The sequence below is a fragment of the Mrakia frigida genome (genome assembly GCF_051309035.1).
Source record: "Mrakia frigida strain ATCC 22029 unplaced genomic scaffold BDY24scaffold_3, whole genome shotgun sequence".
Classification (NCBI taxonomy): domain Eukaryota; kingdom Fungi; phylum Basidiomycota; class Tremellomycetes; order Cystofilobasidiales; family Mrakiaceae; genus Mrakia; species Mrakia frigida.
In genome coordinates, this window is record NW_027481278.1 from 258,418 (window position 1) to 277,252 (window position 18,835).

The 18,835-nt window shown below is 54.8% G+C and overlaps 7 protein-coding genes across 7 annotated transcripts; 3 read left to right on the forward strand and 4 right to left on the reverse strand.

Annotated features, from left to right (window-relative positions):
• Nucleotides 1-1,400: 1,400 nt before the first annotated feature.
• BDY24DRAFT_156839 (uncharacterized protein) lies at nucleotides 1,401-2,899 on the reverse strand. Its single transcript, XM_076636154.1, has 4 exons — nucleotides 2,480-2,899; nucleotides 1,994-2,401; nucleotides 1,552-1,914; nucleotides 1,401-1,426 (listed from the first exon to the last, which is right to left on the reverse strand). The coding sequence occupies exons 1-3, from the start codon at nucleotides 2,843-2,845 to the stop codon at nucleotides 1,756-1,758; spliced, it is 933 nt and encodes a 310-aa protein (XP_076500214.1). The 5' UTR covers nucleotides 2,846-2,899; the 3' UTR covers nucleotides 1,401-1,426; nucleotides 1,552-1,755.
• Nucleotides 2,900-5,824: 2,925 nt separating this feature from the next.
• BDY24DRAFT_156882 (uncharacterized protein) lies at nucleotides 5,825-6,579 on the reverse strand. Its single transcript, XM_076636156.1, has 3 exons — nucleotides 6,392-6,579; nucleotides 6,265-6,308; nucleotides 5,825-6,190 (listed from the first exon to the last, which is right to left on the reverse strand). Exons 1-3 carry the CDS (start codon nucleotides 6,494-6,496, stop codon nucleotides 6,004-6,006), a joined length of 336 nt encoding a protein of 111 aa, XP_076500215.1. The 5' UTR covers nucleotides 6,497-6,579; the 3' UTR covers nucleotides 5,825-6,003.
• On the reverse strand, nucleotides 6,580-8,743 carry BDY24DRAFT_156881 (uncharacterized protein). The gene is made up of 7 exons (XM_076636155.1): nucleotides 7,983-8,743; nucleotides 7,838-7,918; nucleotides 7,548-7,772; nucleotides 7,254-7,463; nucleotides 7,024-7,190; nucleotides 6,779-6,941; nucleotides 6,580-6,714 (listed from the first exon to the last, which is right to left on the reverse strand). The coding sequence occupies exons 1-7, from the start codon at nucleotides 8,427-8,429 to the stop codon at nucleotides 6,622-6,624; spliced, it is 1,386 nt and encodes a 461-aa protein (XP_076500216.1). The 5' UTR covers nucleotides 8,430-8,743; the 3' UTR covers nucleotides 6,580-6,621.
• Nucleotides 8,744-8,827: 84 nt separating this feature from the next.
• BDY24DRAFT_156890 (uncharacterized protein) lies at nucleotides 8,828-10,667 on the forward strand. Its single transcript, XM_076636157.1, has 5 exons — nucleotides 8,828-8,946; nucleotides 9,065-9,298; nucleotides 9,392-9,580; nucleotides 9,787-9,876; nucleotides 10,094-10,667. The coding sequence occupies exons 1-5, from the start codon at nucleotides 8,878-8,880 to the stop codon at nucleotides 10,622-10,624; spliced, it is 1,113 nt and encodes a 370-aa protein (XP_076500217.1). The 5' UTR covers nucleotides 8,828-8,877; the 3' UTR covers nucleotides 10,625-10,667.
• An 801-nt stretch (nucleotides 10,668-11,468) lies between these two features.
• BDY24DRAFT_376477 (cysteine hydrolase family protein) lies at nucleotides 11,469-12,948 on the reverse strand. Its single transcript, XM_076638666.1, has 6 exons — nucleotides 12,848-12,948; nucleotides 12,648-12,774; nucleotides 12,103-12,453; nucleotides 11,896-11,997; nucleotides 11,775-11,796; nucleotides 11,469-11,697 (listed from the first exon to the last, which is right to left on the reverse strand). The coding sequence occupies exons 1-6, from the start codon at nucleotides 12,886-12,888 to the stop codon at nucleotides 11,546-11,548; spliced, it is 795 nt and encodes a 264-aa protein (XP_076500218.1). The 5' UTR covers nucleotides 12,889-12,948; the 3' UTR covers nucleotides 11,469-11,545.
• A 257-nt stretch (nucleotides 12,949-13,205) lies between these two features.
• On the forward strand, nucleotides 13,206-15,965 carry BDY24DRAFT_335992 (major facilitator superfamily domain-containing protein; the record flags this gene model as incomplete). The annotated part of the gene is made up of 16 exons (XM_076637215.1): nucleotides 13,206-13,412; nucleotides 13,594-13,623; nucleotides 13,747-13,814; nucleotides 13,898-13,947; nucleotides 14,055-14,163; nucleotides 14,231-14,258; nucleotides 14,331-14,346; nucleotides 14,438-14,476; nucleotides 14,552-14,654; nucleotides 14,747-14,890; nucleotides 15,023-15,076; nucleotides 15,141-15,258; nucleotides 15,361-15,411; nucleotides 15,487-15,606; nucleotides 15,692-15,774; nucleotides 15,839-15,965. 16 exons carry the CDS (start codon nucleotides 13,206-13,208, stop codon nucleotides 15,963-15,965), a joined length of 1,347 nt encoding a protein of 448 aa, XP_076500219.1.
• A 588-nt stretch (nucleotides 15,966-16,553) lies between these two features.
• Nucleotides 16,554-17,521, forward strand: BDY24DRAFT_368231 (uncharacterized protein; the record flags this gene model as incomplete). Its single annotated transcript, XM_076638016.1, has 4 exons — nucleotides 16,554-16,714; nucleotides 16,819-17,084; nucleotides 17,205-17,382; nucleotides 17,479-17,521. 4 exons carry the CDS (start codon nucleotides 16,554-16,556, stop codon nucleotides 17,519-17,521), a joined length of 648 nt encoding a protein of 215 aa, XP_076500220.1.
• Nucleotides 17,522-18,835: the final 1,314 nt, after the last annotated feature.

Here is an 18,835-nt window from a genome sequence, read left to right on the forward strand (position 1 = left end):
TCGGCCGCCAGAGACATACCGAAGGGAAGAGACTGAATGAGCTTCGAAAGGGACTAACCTGATGTAAGGGGGAGAAAGCTCGTTCTTTGAAGGGAGTTGTGGTTTGGAGGAAGGGAGGGAGAACGAGGACGAAAGTTGGTCGACGAAGGGCGCGGTTCGATTCCATTTCAAGTCGGCCCACCCGCCCCCCGTTCGCTTTTTCTTGATAACGCTGTTTTTCAAGAGATCGAAAATCATGGAAAGAGATCTCCGAATCAGGAGTGAGTAGGAAGAAGTTTGAAAGTCGTGCGTTCGTTTCCCAGCAAGCTAGACGCGTTTGCTTTTGCTTTCCCCAGCTCAAACAGCCCCCCTTCCCCTCGCTTTCTTTCCCTCCCTTCTCCAAGTCCAACACCCACCCTCCTCTTCCTTTGCTCGATGAGCTTCCTCCACTTCTATACAGAGAGACTTCGTTCCAACAACGTGGTCGTCACAATCCCAACGGTCGATTTCAGTAGACTCGCTGTTCCCTCTCTCTCTTCGTGTTTACTTCTTTTCGATTTTCGCTTTCTGCCTCTCGATCCGATTACACTTCTTCAACATCACATATATACAGTCTCGGTATCTCGAGCGAGAAAGGAACGAAGCAATCAAGGAGAGCGAAGACGCGTCCGTCCTCCCAACCTCCTCCCACCCTCTCCCAACTCCTTCCCCAAATACGCTAGCTCCACCAAACCACCCTCACCGTACATCCCATCGGCATCCGTAGCTCCGATCCCTCTTCCGAGACTCAACCTCTCCCCCAAACTTCCTCCTCCTCCGTCTGAAGCACAATCGAGCGAACTCCCTGAAGCCCTTCCCTCAGCCTCGAGGAGCGAATCGCCCGCCTCACGGGCAGCCGCCGAGGGTCAAGAGGGAGATCCAGAAGACTCTGTTGATGTGGGAAGGAGGAAGTTGAGATCGAGGGAGGTGAAGGTCGGGGAGAGGAAAGAGAGCGGGAGGAGGAGCTGGAGTCGAGGCTACGAGGTTGAGCGTTGGCGAAGGCCGGCTGTTGCCAGCTTGGTGAAGATGGGTTTGGGATAAAAGGGTTCGGTGTGGGTGGTGGGTGAGAGGACGCGTTCCGAAGCTCGTCCATCCGAAGGGCGAGGGAGGTAGCTGAACTGAAGATCGAGGCGTCGGTGGTGATGTTGGGAAGCGGTCGAGGAGGCGGTGGTGGAGCCGAGAGGGAGTTCAGGGCTGTAGATGAGGTTGGACAGAGTGTCGGTATATGTAAGAAAGCGAAAGGAAGCAAGGTCAGCAAGGAAAGGAGAGAGAGAGAGAGGTGAAGGGAGAAGCAGGCGAGACTCACGAAGCAACGATCATTTTGCCCTCCTCCAGTTGAACGGAGAAGCGACTGGCTTTGAAAGGAGTACCGAAGACGTCGGAGGAGTATCCTAGTTGGTTCGGGACCCTGGCAAATTGACGAAGGTAGCCGAAAAAGCGAAACGAAGACGATCAGCTCGGGCTCAACGAACGCGTCGTCCTCTTCTTCCTCCCTCCCTCCCTCCATCGCATGCGGAAGCGAATCAAACTCACTTGAAGCGGTGCCACAGTCACCCAGGAAGCTGGAAGAAGGATCCGAGCCATGCTGCTGATCGATTATTGCAGGCTGGAGAAATGAAACGAACAGGAGGCAAGCCGGTGAGCTTCGAGCTCTTCCTCCCTTCCTCGACTCTCCAACCAAGAATCACACGACGAGACCCACTTTTCGCAAGAGACCAGCGAGAGGAAACATCTGAATCACACACGCTGTTGCTGAGCCTGAAGACGAACGAGAACGAGGGTTCCATGGAAGACCAAACAGGTCAGCTCTCGAGCGAGCTCGCAGAAGGGAAGAAGGCGAGAAGAGCAGATAACTCCGTAGAGGTCCCAATCCTGGAAGGTATCGTTCCCGACAGTCTGAGAATACAAAAAAAATAAGCAGTGAGTCTCAGCGAACGAAGCAGGATCCGACGCTCGTTTCCCCAACTTAACTCACCCCCAACGCCAGACCAACCGCACCGTCTCCTCCGGGACTCTCCAACTTGTATCCGTACGACCCTCCCACGGTCCTCGACAGCTGATCCACTCCCCACTGAGTCCTCTCCTCCTGATTCCCTCCGGGAGAGACCTTCCAGAACGCAGAGACTTGAGCCGTCCAGTCCGTCGAGTTTTCCGGCGAGGAAGCAAAGACGATGTCCGTTGAGCGATTCCCGAAGACCTTGACGAAGTAGTAGGAAGAAGAGGAGGCGGTGGGGAGCTGGAGGAGTTGAGAAGAGGAGGTGAGGATGGTTGCGTTGACGGTGTTGGAGGAGGAGAAGTAGAAGGATCGGTTGGAGATGGTCGGAGCTGAGAACTCGAAAGGAGCGAGGAGGTCGCCGTCGGAGGGGATGAGAGAGGTGGATATCTGTCAATGAGGGAGATCAGGTCAGCGAGTGAGCTAAGGGAACAAAAGCGACAAAGCGAACAAAAGGAATCAACGAACAGTCGGTTCAACCATATTCCTCGCGGCGCTCAAATCAGCAGGGTTCGCCTTCCTCTCCTTCGCTCGATGAACCCCAAACCAAATCATCGAAGCAACCAGAGCCACCAGAGCCAGCACCACCACCCCCAACACGATCTTCGCGTTCTTTGAAAACTTCCAGAACTGCCACCACCGAGTCGGTCGAGGTCTCGGAGCTGAAGCTTCAACGGCAGCAGGATCCAAAGGAGCTCGACCTCTCACGAGCTCCTCCAAGGGATACTCTGGAGCGTCCGTTTCGTCGTCGTCCTTGTGTCGAGCGTAGGGTGGGAGGGACTCGTCGGTTGGAGGGTCGATAGGTGAAGGTGGGGGGAGTAGTGTAGAAGTCATATGTAGCTTGAGGAAGAGGGAGGGTGAGGGTTAAGGGTTGAACAAAGGCAGAGGAAACAGGTCGTTTGGTTTCGACGGAACGCCCAGCGGTTTGTCACCGCAGGAAGCCTGATAAGATCTTCGGCTCTCGAGAGCAAGGCATTTTTTAATCTAAGAGACTCGATGATGAGGAAGCTGTTCTTTAGGCATAGCTTTCCCCATCGTAGGATGAGAAGCCAAGGGAAAGAGGAGGGAGGGAGGAAACAGGGCTAGCTCGAGTCGAGCTCACCATCTCGAGCTCTCCTCCTTGCTCACTTGATTTGGCTCGTTTGCGTCCTCGGTGTGAGCTCTCAGAGGTCTCCTGCTCTCCCTCGATCTCCAAAGGTCGAGTCGCATCGAAGCGAAGCAAAAGGGAGGGAGCGCCTCCGAGCTCAACTCGCCTTCGTCCCTCCGATCCTCCTCCTCTTCCTCTCCTCCTCTGCTCGTCTCGTCCTCGAAAGATCTCCATAAATATACTCATCTAGTAGGTTACCAAGTAGGCTTAAAGCAAGCGACCTTGTGTTGGGACCAGTGAGCCTTTTGATGTTCTACGAAACGAGACCAAAACAACGAGGAGAGAAAAAGTCAGTTCGAGCTCGACGCGTCCTTCTCTCCCTCCCAATTCGTCAAAGGAACTCACCAGCAGAGCAGTATCGACTCGACAGACACTGCAAGGTGCAAAACGAACGAGAGAAGGCGAGTCAGCTCGAATCTCCGAGCCTCGAGGTCGAGGTCGAGATCGAGACCGACGAGACGAAGCAGCACGCACGCGTCGAAAACCGAAACGGGACGAAACTCACCTTTCCACAAGCCAACAACTCCTTCTTCCCCCCACCCACCCCTCCCACCGCCACACACCCACTCTCCACATTGCTCCCCAGATCCCTCGCCTCACAAATCATCCAAGGCTGACCCTCCTCCTCCTCCTTCGTCGGCTCCGCCATCACCCCTCCTCCTGCCACCGCCTTCTTCAAAATCTTTACCAGCTCCAGAATATCCTCCTGACAAGCCTTCACATGCCTCACTACACTCGCTTTCCCGTCCACCGCTCCTCCTCCGTGCGATCCGTTGCAGCCGTTGTCGTGCGAGTGAGCGGCGGGCGCGGCGAAGGCGTTGGAAGGGAAGGTGGCGAGAACGTTGAGGTGACGGGTGGTGAGGTCGTCGTGGAGCTCTTGAAAGCATACGATGGAAGATTTGAGGATGGAGAGGGAGATTTTCGGGGGTGGGAGGGTTGAAGAAGAGGAAGGGTTGGAGGGAAGGGAGCGTTGTTTGGTTTCGTAGGCGACGAAGAAGGCGACGGAGAGGCAGTGCTTGACGTATTGGTGGAAGAACTCAAGGAGTTGTTTAGAGCCTTCCAGTTGGGCGGGGGACTTTGATATACAGATCCATCCAGAGAAGTGAAAAGAAGGATCAGCTCTCGTCGTTCTCGTTTCAGCCCGCTCCTCCCTCTTCCCTTGTCCCAAATCAAACTCACCTCGATAGGTGTCCACTGAAGAGACGAATCTCCCCTCAACATACACTCGAGATGCTTGTATCCTTCAGGATCTGTTCGGATGAACCTGAAGACGAAGGGTTGGGCGGCTGGGATGAAGAGGAACTGGAGGAAGACGGTGTTGAGCGTGGAGATGGCGCCAGAGTGTTTGACGAAAGCCGGGAGGTAGATGGAGAGGAACTTGAGCTGGAGAGTGGGCGGGGGTGGGTGAGAGAGGAGAGAGAAGAAGGAAGAAGGCAAGGAGGAGGACACGGTGGGCTGAAAGTCAGCTCCTCGACTTCTCTTCCTCTCCTTCCCTTCCTACCCCTTGAATCTTAAGGAGACGAGACGCAGTGAAACTCACGAGGATAACAATCTGAGTATTCATATCCAGATAACCCATCTTCAAAGCAACAAACTGCCAGCAACAAAACCCAAACCCGTCAGCTTCAGCTTCACCTCGCTCCTTCCCTCCCTCCTCCTTCCCGTCCCTCGTGCTCGTTCTCGTCAACTGACCTTCTTATCAATCCTCGCCAACCTCTTCATCCCCTTGGGATCATCAGCAGGAGGTTTGGAAGCCGGTAAGATCTTCCCTTGGTCGTTCACGAGCTCGAACGCAGAGGCGAGTTGGATCGGGCTGATGGGCAGTTGGGCGGACATGTCTTGCGAGAGAGGGGGAAGAACATTAGCTTTTGTTGAGGGGGGGAGGAAAGCGACGAGGAGCCTTCTGTGGAACAGAGGGATGGAAGACTCACTGTTGTCTTGGAGGGAAGGAGGGGAGATGGACGTCGGGAAGGAAGGAAAGCGTTGAGCTTTTTCGTTTCGGTTTGAGTGGGCCTCACGTTTTAAATAAAAGACCGGGAAGTACACTGAGAAGGATCATGAACAGAAGCGTAAGCTAAGAGTTGCTGTTGTACAATCGAGCCTGAACGAACGAACGAACGAACGAAAAGTTGCTGAGGAGAAGAAGAGACGAGAGACGAGATCGGACGAGACGCGTTTCCGGAGAGAGAGCAAAAACCAATGGATGGACGAGAAGGAGAGAGAGAGTGTGTATGCGAGAGAAGAGAGAAAGACAGAATATGCAAGTAAAGAAAATAAAAATGCGAAAGGCTTCTACCTCCTCCCACCCAAAGTCATCCCAAACCTCGCCTGCCCTCCTCCCACCGCCTCTCCGCTTCCGGCGTGCCTGCTGAACGACGTCGTCGAAGGCGGAGCCGAGGAAGGGACGGGGAACTCGTGTTCGTAGTCCCATTCGTCGAGGTAGGTCGAGCTGTGGTTGTTGGAGGGAGAGGGTCGTTCCCAGGGAGCGAGCGGCGGCAACGAGGATGAGGCGATGGAACCTGGACTTCCGCAGAGGGAGAGAGCTTCTCGACCTGGAGCGGTGCAGCGGAGCAGACGGGTGTTGTCGAGGAGCTGTGATAAAACAGAGAGAAGGGTGGTGTAAGTAGAGGGAGAGGGAGAAAGAGAGGGAGGGTGGACGAACCGTTGCTCTGATTCGGTCGGCGAGGAGGTGAGGTGTCTCCTTGAGAGCACAGATCAAGAGACCGATTCCTCCAGGTCGTTGAACGGAGTCGACAAGGGTGGGGACTCTGCTGATGCTGTATGAGACGAGAGGAAGAGCGACGGAGATCAGCTTCTCGATTCGACGCGTCAAGACCGTTCGGATTCACCCATCGCAAACCTTCCCAACCCACTCTCCCCACTCCTCCGAGGAGCAACCAAGATGCGCTCCTTCGAGCAGCGCGTCTCGTCCAACGTCGGGTCCAGCGCAGAGAGGGTCGAGCGAAGAGAAGACGGCGAGGAGAGTTTGAGATCGAAGGTCGGGATGGATGAGCAGTTTGTGGAGGACGAAGCTGAGGAATCGAGGGAAGGAACGGCATGAGCATTGAGATCAAAATGAAGAGGAGGAAAGAAAGGAATGACTCACGAGCCGTGAGAGTTGGCAGCGACCTGGGTGATTCCTCCGAGGACCTGAGAACGAAAGAGAGGAAGAAGCGTTTCGTCAGTCGACGGCTCAGAACGAGAGCAGAGTGCGAGAAAAAGGGAGAGCTCACCTCTTCGAGGAATTGGTGAGAGAAGTCTCCGTTGTGAGGGTAAAGCTCGATGAGGTTCTGGACGACGAGACAGCCGTTCTGAAGAGGAAGGAAGAAGATCGTCATCAGTTCAAGAGCAACGTCGAGCGACGACGTGCAGGAGGATAGACTTACGATGGAGACAGCACAGTCGAGCCAGTGGCCGTTCATGACTTCCGAGAGCCTACGGGAAAAGAGACAGAGAAGGAAGTTCAGCGAAGGAGGAACGAACGGGGAGAGAAGAGAGACGCGACTGACTTGTCGTAAACGAATCGGCACTGATCCCTCGAGAAGCTCTTGAGCGCCTGTAGAAATAAACAGTCTCAGGTCAGCAAGCCTACTGATCTGTTTAGGCAAAAGCCTACTCACCTGCTCCAAGACCCTCGTTCCTCCCCTCGTCTGCAAGAACTCTCGATCTCCCAACAACTCGACCAGACAATCGACGATCAAAGCTCTCATGTCGTCTCGAACGATCATCTTGAGGACGACGTGTTGACCATACTGAGCGGGGATGATGGTCTTGAAGTCGGGTCTACCAGAGAAGAAGGAACGAAGCAGAGTCAGAACGAGCGTCGCCTCGTCGAGCAGGGGGAAGGCGAGAGGAAGAAGCTCACCGCATGATCTCGAAGAAAGCCTGTCGAGCTTCCCTTCCGCATCCGAAGGCATTCTGGATGAGAAAGTTCCCTTGCGGTCGAACGGCGAGAGCTGAAGCGGCGGTGGCGAGGACGTTGAGGAGAGCGACGACGCGTCGAGAGAATCGCTTTTCGGAGTTGAGGATGTCCTAGAAAGCGAGCGGCGAGTCTGATCAGCTCGTGATCCCTACTTTGTGGTAAGATAGACTCACCGTCAAAGCACTAGCAGCTCTCTTCAACGCTCCCTCCTTCGCTGGGTACTCTCCGGCGAGGACAGCAACGACCCATTGGACGCGGATCGTAAAGACCTCAACCGAGATGGGAGGAGGAGCGAGGTGAAGCCCAGGGAGAGCGAAGAAGTCTCTGTAGTCCATCGTTCCGAGAAGAATGTCCTGAGCGATCTCGGGAGGAGGTCGGATGAGCTTCTGGGCGGAGAGAAGGAAGGAGGGAGGGAAGGTGAGCTCGAGATTGTCGAAGGAGGGAAAGAAGGGTCGCGTCGAACTCACTCCTCCTGGAAGAGCCTGGACGGGAGGAGCAACTCCGTTGTAGACGGCGTCCATCGTGCATCTGTCGTCTCGACTGATGACGGGAGAGAGAGCGACCGATCCTCGTCGAGAGAGGTTGGGAGGAGGAGGAAGAGGACCCCCTGGAGCGTGTTGTGCTCTCAGCGTGAGGTTCTCGGCTCGAAGCTCGTCGAGTTGACTGAGAGAGGAGGAGAGTTGGAGGGAGAGCTGCGAAGGAGAGAGGAGACGGGTTAGCTGGTACAGGAGAAAGGAAATGAGAGACAGAGACGAACCTCTGCGATTTTGGCTGCCATAGCCTGAACGGTTTGATCTTCAGGAAACCTCCTCTCGACAGGCACGCTCTCGGGAGAGAACTGTAGAGGACCGACCGATAGTCAGCGAGAAGAAGAGAAGATGCGTATAGAAACTGAGACTCACTGAAGAGAGGCTAGGTCGTCGTCCACCATCTGCTGGAGTGTTCGGAGCGCTCGTTGTCGTCGAGAGGTCGGAGAGGAAGCTCAGAGGTGAACCCCAGGTCGAGTCTCTCCTCCCGTGAATCGAGTTGGGACCGAGAGACACGTCGTCGTCCTGAGGATCCCAGAGAGCTGCGCTTCCGAGTTGAGGAGTCTTGAACGAGAGCTGAGGAGGAGGGAGAGGGGAGGAGGAGGAGGAAGAGGAGGAAGAAGGGTAGTCCGAGTGTCGTCGGGTAGCAGGGAAGGCGGCGGTTGAGGTTGATGCTGCTGCTCCAGTGGGTAGGAAGAGGAGGGAAGAAGAGAGGGAGGGAGTCGATGATCTTGAAGGGAAGGAAGGTCGAAAGACGGGTGCTGTTGCAGAGAGAGAGAGGGAAGGAGGAGGAGGAGGAGGAGGAGAGGGAGTCGAGCCCATGTCGAGTGGCGAGAAGGGACGAGGAGGTTGTATGCGACGTGTATGGCCAGAGAAAGCGCTGAAAGGAGAGGCGAGCCGAAGTAGAGCTGAAGGAAGAAGAAGGGCTTCTAAACTAAGAGAAAGAAGGTGATTGTGGTTGGGAGGGAAGGAGGAAGTTGAGGTGAAGGAAGGGAGGAGAGAGGGGGAGGAGTTCAGAGCGGGTAGCTCTGTTCCTCCAGGAACACCGAACGCAGTTGTTCTTCATCCGCTTGAGATTGCGGTCAGCTGAGACAAGGAGAGGGATCTTCTCAGTCCTGAGAGGAGAGAATTCCGAGATGGTGGAGAGGGCGGGAGAGAGAGAGATGGAACCAAAAAGCGAGAGCGTGAAAGCGTCCAAACGTCGAGCTCGTCCTGTTTCCCCTCCAACCACGATGACCTGAAACTTTTCGTTCGGATCTTTTCGTTCAAGATGGAATCTCCACTCACTCCGATCCTCAACAACCTCAAGTATCTGTACCCTTCCCCTCGAATCAACCAAGTACGTTCAATGCGAAGAAGGAGGAGCGTTGACGTCGAGCTCAACTTCCTCCCTTCACCACCTCCTTCTCCTCCTCAAGCTGACTTCCTTCCTTCTCCTCGTTTTGTTTCCTCTTCAGGCCTGGCTCTCGAGCTGCCTCACCGCTCTCCTCAAAGAGAACCCTCTTCTCTCTCGCCAGCAGCAGATCAAGCTTTGTCACGAACAGCTCCTTCTCTCGGACCTGTCCTCTTCCACCCTCCCCTCAGGCTTCCCTCCTCAACTCGTGGGAAATCCAGAGGATCCGATGCGTGAAGGAACCATCTTTGAAGGAACCAGGTCGGGTTGTCTAGTCATGGTAGTTTCCATCACAGAGGTCAGTCCGTCGCTCGTTCTCGTCTCTAAGGAAGGGAGCTCAAAGCTCACCAGCTCCAATCCACTCCCTCCCTCACGTTCGTCCCTCCCTCAGATCGGATCCTCAGCCTTCAACCTTCAACGAATCCTTCACGATCGACAAGAAGCTCGCTCGGGAGTAGCCAAGATCAGGAGACTCGTAGGGGAGGAGGTCGAGGAGGAGGACGAGGAGGGAGATGAGGGTCCCAAATACCCTCGTGAAATGCTCAAGCTTGAACTTTCCGACGGATTCAGCACCGTCAACGTGAGTCTACAGTCCTTCTCGCTTCACACAGTCCTCCCTTTCTGACTTGGACCCACTCTCTATACTTCAGGCTATCGAACGAAAGCGCATCCCTGCCCTCAAGCTCGGCGAGACGCGTCTGGGGAGCAAGGTTTGTTTTCTCGCTTCTCGTCGCGTCGTTTCTCGTTCCGAAGCTGATCTCCCTCCCCCCTTCCCTCTGCCATCAGATTCTTCTTCAAAACGTCCCCATCCGACATGGTGTCCTCCTTCTCTCACCGGAAACCGCTATCGTCAAAAGTCCTTCTTGCGTTCCAGAGATGTGCGAGGATGGAAGGGAGGAGAGGGTTTTTGCTGAGGGATTGAAGAGAAGGATCGGGTGAGTCGTTCCTCTTGTTTCTCTCCTCGACGCGATCTTCGGTTTTCTGACCTTGTTCTCGTTCTTGATCGTGCCTCTCAGGAAAGACATCAAGCACGAAGACGATGACGAGGAGGCTCCTCCTCAAGCTCGACAACCGTCTCCTCCTCCTCCAGCACCAGCGCCCGCTCTTCTTCACCGATACGAGCCTCCACCACCGCCAGCTTCTCCTCCTCCCGTTCGACAATCACCTCCTCAGTATCCTCCTCCACCACCTCCCGAGGCCTTCCCAGACGTCTACGACGACGAAATCCCTCTCGACTTCGACCCGTTCGACCCGCAACCTCCTCAGCCCCAACCTCACCTCCCTCCTCACCCTCAGCATCAAGACCAACCTCTTCCACCCATCGAGGAGCAGTACTACGCCGAGCAGGAGGAAGAGAACGTCGTGGAGCAAGACCCTTGGGATCAGTCGATGGACCTCGATCAGCATCCCTTCGAGGAGGAAGACGGAGTCGACGACGACGCGTGGGCAGCCGAGGAGGAGGACTGGATGGACGACGTTCTCGGAGCTCGAGGAGGTTACTACGAGGAACAGGAGGATCGGCTTAGGGAGGAGGAGGAGGAGATGCAGATCGACGACCTCGAGGAGGAAGCTGAAAAGCAGAAGCAGGAGCAGGAGGAGCAAGGAGGAGAGGAGGTTCAGATGAGATCGAGGTTCTTCCCTCCTCCCGCTCCTTCTCGTCCTTCAGGATCCGGATCAGCAGCATCGTCGTCGAAGGTCGTTCCTCAACCTCAGCAGCAACCACCACCACCACCACCACCTCCTGCTCCTCCTCCTCGTCCCAAACAAGCCATCATCGACCTCGGATCCAGCTCGGACGTCGAACCAGAAGAAGAAGACAACGTCAAGGAGAACGTTCCTCCTCCTCCTCCAGCATCCAAAAAGAGGAAAGCTTCCTCCAGCACCAGCACCAGAGATCCCTCTCGCTCCAAACCCCAACCCCAACCCAGACCCTCTCCCTCCGTCGCGTCCTCTTCCACCTCCACCTCCACCAACGCCAGCGCCTCCGGATCCGGATCCAAACGCATCGGCTCCAGTGCCTCCAGTGCGTCGAGTGCTGCTGCTTGGGGGAGCTTGAGGAGAGTTCCCGTTTCGGTGAAGCCGAAAACGGGTAGTAGTAAGGCGACGGGGAAAGGGAAGGCGACGGCGACGGCGAAGGGGAAGGGAAAGGAGAAGGAAGGGGATACCGAGAAGGATGGGGTTGTGCAGTTGAAGGCGAAGACGAAGGTGAAGGCTGGGAAGGGAAAGAAGGAGGAAGGGCAGGATGAGGGTTGGATCGATGGGATTCTCGAGCTTGATTCGGACTGAGGGAGGGACGAGAGGACGGCTAGGGGGGTTCTTCTTGCTTAGTTATGTAGGTGTTTTCGGGGTGTTAACGATATGAACGAATCTCTTTTCTCTTTTTGGTGTTTGCTTGGTTTCGGAGATCGAGACGGGACGAGACGCGTCGTCGCGTCGACTGTCTTTCCTTCCCTCTTTCTCTCTCTCATCTGCTGAACCGCATCGATTTGATCTGACCTGTATCACAAGATATAGCTACTTCGTCAGTGCTCTCCTATCTTCCTGCTCATCCCTCCATCCCTCCCAAATCCTCCGCGTTGCAAACCCATCCCCAGCTCTTCTCGCACGTCGAGACGATCAGATCGTGCTCCGCCTGGGGAGAGGCCGTTGCTGAGCAGTCAGAAAGAAGGATGCAGTCGTATCCCTTCGAGTGGGCGTCTGTGAGAAGAAGGGAAACGAAGATGGGTGAGCGGGAGATCGAAAAGAAGAGGGAAGAAAGTGGAGGAGCGACGAACCGAGCAGGGTTCCGGAGACACACTGCGATTTCGTAAGAAGGATGGGACATGAAGTGAGTATGGTATACTTAGAAGAAACGAGGGTGTTTGCGCGGGAAAACAAGGAGGGCAAGGACTTCACTTGATTGGAGTTGACGCCGGCGAAGAAGAGAGTGGCGATTCCTCGCTGTTGAAGGTAGAGTTCGAAGGGTGTTCCGCTTCCCCAGAGACCTGATAGCCGATCCTGTGAGATTGAATGGGAAGTCAGACACGAAGGGTGAGATCGATCAGCGTCCGAGGAAAAAAAAAACCCGAATGTCGCGACGCGTCCAATCTCCAAAAAACTCACCTTATCGACCCAATCAACCTTCTCCAATCCCTTCTCGTACACCTCTCTCAGCCCATCGTACAGCTCAGCGTTCCAACTCCCCTTCATCAACATCCCACCTCTTCCCTCTCCCAAATCCGTTCCCAAACCACGGTAGATCCCATCGACGTTCCCTTGATCAAGCACGTCCCTCGAGAACGATCTCTGGAGCGCTGGAGGCATCTTCTTGAGCGAGTCTTCCGTCAAACCCCAGTTGAGGAAGACGGTGTGCATTCCTGAGGAGATGGCGGCAGGAACAGCGGAGGAGAGAAGGGGAGGGACGCATGCGAGACCCGTCGGATGGGAGCGAAGGAGGGGGGAGAGGAAGAAGTTCTGCCGGCGGGAAAGAGGAGGAAAGGATCAGGTTCATGGATATAATGCGGGAGGTCTTCCAGATTAGAAGTGAATCGAGAATGGGGAGCTGAGCTCTGTTACGACGAGGAAAGGGGAGGGGAGGAGGGCTGAAGGGCATCTCCGCCGATAAGAAGCTCAGAGCTTCCTTTGCGTTCTGAGAGCCTGGGCTTTACCTGCATATCTATGATGACAAGAGCTGATTTCGAAGGTACGATCTTGATGGGAAGTTTGGTTGTGTTGATCTTGATGGAAGGTAGAGAAGAAGCTCGCGTGAGGTCCCAGACTCCTTCGTCGAGGATCCTTCGAAAGGGCAGACAGAGAGCTCGTTTCAGTCTTGGAAATCGAGCTCGTCAAAGATCTTCCTACTACTCACCACTGATTGGGGAGCTCTCCGATGATGATTCTGCTAGACATGTTTCTATACAAGAAGAACGCCGTCGGAAGGAAACTCGAGCCGGCTTCCTTGGATTCAGGGATGCCGAAAACGTAAAGAGTCCGGGACGAGCTCGAACCAAATCCTCCCCTCGAGTCATCACGCTCCTTTTTTTGATCACCAACCACCACCACCGCTTGCAACAAGCCCTTCCAGCTCCCTCTCCCTCCAGCCTCTCCGGCGACCCATGTCTCGCTCCTCCTCTTCTCCTCTGCCTTCTCGTGCTTCTCCTCCTCCCTCCCCGACTCCCACGCTCCCTTCACCGCCCGCGGCGACCTCCGAGCCCAAAACCTTCTCGATGGACGAAAAGAAGGACCCTTCGCCTTCGGTAGCGGGCGACAACGATGAACCTGCAGCTCTGGAGAAGGGGAAGGTGGACAGAGAGGTCGAAGATGGACCCGATTCGACCGAGAGGGAGTTTGATCCAGCGAGCGCCGCTGAAGACGCAAAGATCACCTTCCCAGATGGCGGTGTGAGAGCTTGGTTCGTAGTAGCAGGAGCTTTGGTGAGTCTAGTAGAGGTTTTGGGCACAGAAGGAAGCGAAGGGAGGGAGGGAGGTTTTTCCGTTCGGGAAATGGTCGAGCTCGCACCGTTCCTTCCCCCGAACTTTCCTTCTTCTCTCTCGAGCCCCCTGATGTCCGTTTTCTATAGTTCGAGCTGACCTTAATCTTCCTTTGGTGCTTCAGCATATGACCTTCGCGACTTTTGGATTCACAGTAAGCTTCTCCTCCCTCCGGATCCTCCGTCTCCCCTTCTCCTTGTTCTCTCGGTCTTTCAACAAGCGCCCCGAATCGCTCCTGCTGACTGACCACTTTTCTCTTCTTTTTTTTTGCTGACAGAACGCGTGGGGAGTGTTCCAAGCCTACTACGAGACCGATCTGCTGTCTACGTCCAATCCTTCCTCGATGTGAGCTCGGCCTTTCGGTCGATCTACAGTAGTGCTGTTCTCGTCCGAAACTGACTCTCCTTCTTCTGCGTTTTGCCTTGTAGAGCATGGATCGGTAGTTTGCAGTACTGTTTGATATTCTTGCCTGCTGTCAGTGAGTAGCTTGAAACGGCTGATGCCTTGAGAGACGCGTCCAAAGAGACGCCAGCGACGAGTTGAGCTGATCCTAACGTCTCGTCGCGACGCGTCTTTCTTTCACAGTCATGGGTCGATTGTTCGACACCGGAACTTTCATCGTTCCTTATACGATCTCGGCTCTTACCTACACTGTCTCGGTGATCCTCATCGCTCAGTGCAAGGAGTATTATCAGTGAGTTCTTCCTTCGTTTTCCCTTTTCCTCTTCCTCGCTGACCATCCCGTCTGTTCTTCATTCCAGATTCGTTCTTTGCCAAGGAGTGCTGCTAGTAAGTATCGCATAATTTCAGTACTCAGTGAAAGGCCTGGAACTGACCTCAACATTGCGTTCGCTTTCTCAGGGTCTCTCGGCTGGAGGTGAGTCGAACCTGCTCGCACCTCCCTCAGTTTTCAACTGGTCTGAGCTGAGCTGACATTTTCGCTTTATTCTTGTCCTTTCGTCGCTCAGTCATGTTCGGTCCGACACTGGCCATCGTCTCGCATTGGTGTGAGTTTCGTCTCGCCTTCGATCGCTGCGTCTTGAAGTTCGAACGCGTCGCTGACCTCCTTCCTCTTTCTCCAGTCCACAAGAAGCGTGCGATGGCTTACGGAGTTGTGGCCTGTGGTAGTTCGATTGGTGGAACGATCTTCCCCATCATGGTCCGGAAGCTGATTCCTATCATAGGGTGAGCTCTCCTTCCCATTCCGTCGTCCTTTTTTCCTCTCTTGCTCTTCTTCGTCTCACTCCTGGCTGACGTTTTCATCGCTTTTGTTACAGATTCCAATGGACCATCCGAGCTTGCGCCCTCATTGTTCTCTATTGCGTCACCTTCGGATGGTGCACGCTTCGTCCTAGACTCGAACCCAAGAACGTCGCTGGAGGGCTGTTCAACTTCGCTGCTTTCCGTCGGCCTGCTTTCTCGTGAGTCTTCTCTATACCAAAACTCATTCGATCCTGACTTCGTTAGACCTTCCCTCGAACTGACCTTTTCTCGTTCTCGCTTGACCTCTTCTCCCCCTTTCTGCTTTCGTCGCCTGGTCCTTCCTCCCTCAGCCTCTACGTTCTCGGATGCTTCCTCGTCATGTCGGGGCTCTACACACCTTTAACGTGAGTAGCCTCTCGCTCTACTTCGTCTTCTTTCTCAGTGTCCTGACCTTCTTCCTCTCCACAGTTACCTCGACGTTGCGGGCGCGAGGATCGGACTCGGAGAGTTTTCGTCCTACCTCGTCGCCATCGCCAACGCCTTCTCTCTAGTCGGACGACTAGTACCTGGATTCTACGCCGATAAGGTGAGATCCAGTCCTCTCTAACGCAGGAGCGAAGCGGCAATAGACTTGGACGCGTCGCTGACCTTTTCCTCCTCTCTTTTTTTTTCCTTTCTTCCTCCTCAGGTTGGGCCAGTCAACATCCTCATCCCTTTCAGTGCCATCTCAGGTATTCTCGTGAGTCACCCACATCTTACAGAGAGTACGAGGCCAGCGAGCTGACCTCTTTTTTTTCTTTTTTTTCTTTTTAAGATCTTCGCCTGGCCTTATTGCGTCTCGAAGGCGAGCTTGATCGTTTTCTCAGCCCTCATGGGGATCGCCACTGGAGCTTTCGTCTCTCTCTTTTCACCAGGAGTTGCTCAGCTCGGAGAGGTGAGTCCTGAGACCAAAATTGACGCTGTCTTCGTCTCCCGTCGCGTCGTAACTAACTTCGACCTTTTCTTCTCTCTCTCATCAGACTCACGACATCGGACGACGGATGGGAATGTTGACGACCTGTCTCGCAGCAGCAGCATTGATTGGACCCCCCATATCTGGAGCGTTAGTCCTTTCCAACTCAGTTTTTCGCGTCTTCCGGATGTCACTGACCCTCTTTCTTCTTCAGGATCCTTTCGAAGACCGAATCCTTCCTCTCGGTCGCCTCCTTCGCTGGAACGGTCGTTCTGGCAGGGACTGTAGTGATGCTGGGAGCTCGGTTTGCGCTGCTGAAGCGGTGGTGGGGAAAGATGTAGAAGGAGGGAGACCGAGACGGGAAGGTCGAGGGACGACGATCAGGTCGACGCGGGTCGACTTAGAACGCATCTGGACGAAGCAATCTACTTATATTCATCATCTCAGCATAACTACGATACTCATGATCAACTCTTAAATCTTTCGTTCAACCAAAACGACCAAAAGGAAGAACTCCCCGTTCACATGCAAGACTTTCACGAGCTCCTCAGGAGAACGTCGTTCAACCCCTCTCTCCTCGTCTCCTTCCTCCCGTTTCCATTCCGTCTTTCCCGACTTCCAACCACCACCCCTCCCAATCCATCCCCACCAGCCATCTTCTTACCCAAATCGGAAAAGTTTAATTGGCTCCCGAAAACCTTCTGAGCCGAGTGCCTGGGCGATCCCAGTCCAGTCCTCCTTTGAACTTTGCCTCGACCCTCTTCCGACCGTCCCTTTCCCACCCTCCCTCAGCTTCCCTTTCCTCCTCCGACCCGTCACCCTCGACTCGTCCTTCCTCTTCTATATCGCCAACCCTCTACCCCCCTTTTCCGCCCTCTTTTCTTCCCCTCTCCTCGCGGTTACCCCCCCTTCCTTGAACGACGGCTCGGATGCCCATCGTCTCCGTCTCCCTCTCCCTCGTTCTCGGGTTGCTCGCCGCTCTCGGTGCCTCCCTCCCTCCTCTCGACGTTCCTTCTCCGTTGGTTCTGGTGGAAGGTGCGATAGCTAGGAGAAAGGTGAGTCTGTCAATCTATCTTCCAGTCAGAGGGAGGTCAGCTGGAGGGACGGAGAGAGAGAAGAAAGCGAGCTTGTTGTGCTCGGCTTGGACGGACGGGAGGAGGCTGACTTGGGGACGGTTTGGTTTGACATTCTCAGGACGCTCTGCAGAGGAAACGAAGTAGAGAAGACGACGAGATGTGGGCTGCTAAGATGGACAGGCTGGCAGCTGAGGAGGAAGCAGCAGAGGCGAGTCTGGTGGGAGGAAAACAGAGTTGAAGAGTCGTCGACGGGACCGTCGAGAGAGGGAGAGACCGACGAGGCACGAGCTGAAGACTTCTCCCTATTCTTCCTCTCCGTTTTATGCTTGATCTCTTCAGAGAGCTCGTATCGATCCATTCTACGCGTCCAAGAACATTCGGCTCGTGAGTTCGACCTCTCGACGGCTTCCCGAGCCAAACACTGGCCTCGAAGACCGTAACGCGAGCTCTCGTGCCTGATTTCCATCGCTAACTCTTTTCTGCTTCGCATCTTCTACTCTACAGCCAGAGGAGATCTTCCAGAGGATCCTCAAGCTCGCCTTCGACTCTCCTCCAAGCACTCCCGCCTCTCCAAGACTCCCGCTCGTCGGCTCGACTTCGTTCCTCGTCGTCTGTCGAGGATTCAGTCAGATCTCGCTTCCACTTCTCTACAGCTCCATCTACATCTCGAAGGTGTCCGACTGTGAGTTTGAGCCTTGCTCCTCCAGAGGTCGAGGACTTGAATCGTTCGCTCGCAACTGACGCGTCTTCTTTTCGACTTCCGTTTTTGACTTCGCAGGGAACCTCTTCTTCAACGCCAAACTTGGACTTCTCAACGATAGTGCGGAGGGTCGAGCTAGAAGGAGATGGGTCAAGGAGATCAGCGTCCTCGACTGCCTTCTCCCTCCAAGAATGGTTGAGACGGGGAGGAGAGGGTCGTGGGGTGAGAAGCTCGGCGGGAAGAAGAAGGTCGTCGAGGTCCAGCCGCTCCAGATCTCTTCGGAAGGCTTCGGAAACGTCGATCACTTCTGCGTCGTTGAGTCCCCTACTCCCTTCGCTGCTCCCTCTTACGTCGTCACTCGATCTCCCAAGTTGGACGCGTCGTCGCTCGATCCAGCGGACCCTCGAAGCCAGCACCACCACCTCCTCCTCCAACTCATCCAAGCGGCCGACCCCTCCACCCTCACCATCCCCTACACCTCCCTCTTCGACCTTCACCTCCCCGAACAAGGAACTCCTTCTCCCAACCGAGCGACTGGAACTCCTCTCGCCATCTCGATCCTCTTCCCTCCTCCCAACCCTCTCGACGACGTCATTCGAATCAAGTACCAGACGGCTTGCTTCCAAACCAACCTCCCGAGGTTCATCTTCGGACTGTACCAGAGCCTGGAATGGACCGAGATGAACTTTGTCGGATTCCCAGCAGGTTCGTCTTCATTTCCGTCCTCGAACGACGACGCGACGAGGAGATGTCACCGACGCTGAACCTTCACCTCTTCCCTCTTCCTTGTCTCGAAACAGCTTGCCAAAAAGCTCTCTCTGGAATGAGGAAGAAGTACCCTCGGGGAGTTTGGGCTGACGGAGCAGAGATCGACTGGACGTACTACAACGGGAGGAGAGGAGAGAGAGACAGGCCTTCGAAGGCGATGAAGATCTCGATCGACCTTCGTCTCTGAGCGAGATCCATAGTACGTCTTTTTGGTCCTTCTCAGGAAAGACGCTTCGAGGGAGAACGTGGAGCAGCGAAACAGGGGAACGCGACGCGACGAGGGGAGACGACTCATGCTGGCTCTTCTACCTCGTCCCCTTCAGCTCTCTTCACCACCGACTCAGAATCACACCCATGCATACTATCGGCTTCTTTCCCATCCTGTAACAACACTCTCGACGGAATCATTCGTGAGTTTTCTCCATCGCTCTTTATCTCACCTCCGTACGACCTCTCGTCCTGACCTCTCCTCCCTCTTTTTCCTTTCACAGACGACCTCCACAACATCAACGAAACGACCTCTCCAAATCCTCCAAGCTCTCATCCGCCAACCCACTAAGGCCACCTCGACTCTCCCTCCCTACGTACACCAAGGTCTCGTCTCGTCCAGCCTAACTTATGTAACCTTCCCTTTCTACTTTATGTCTTCCTTCTATCTTATCACGGA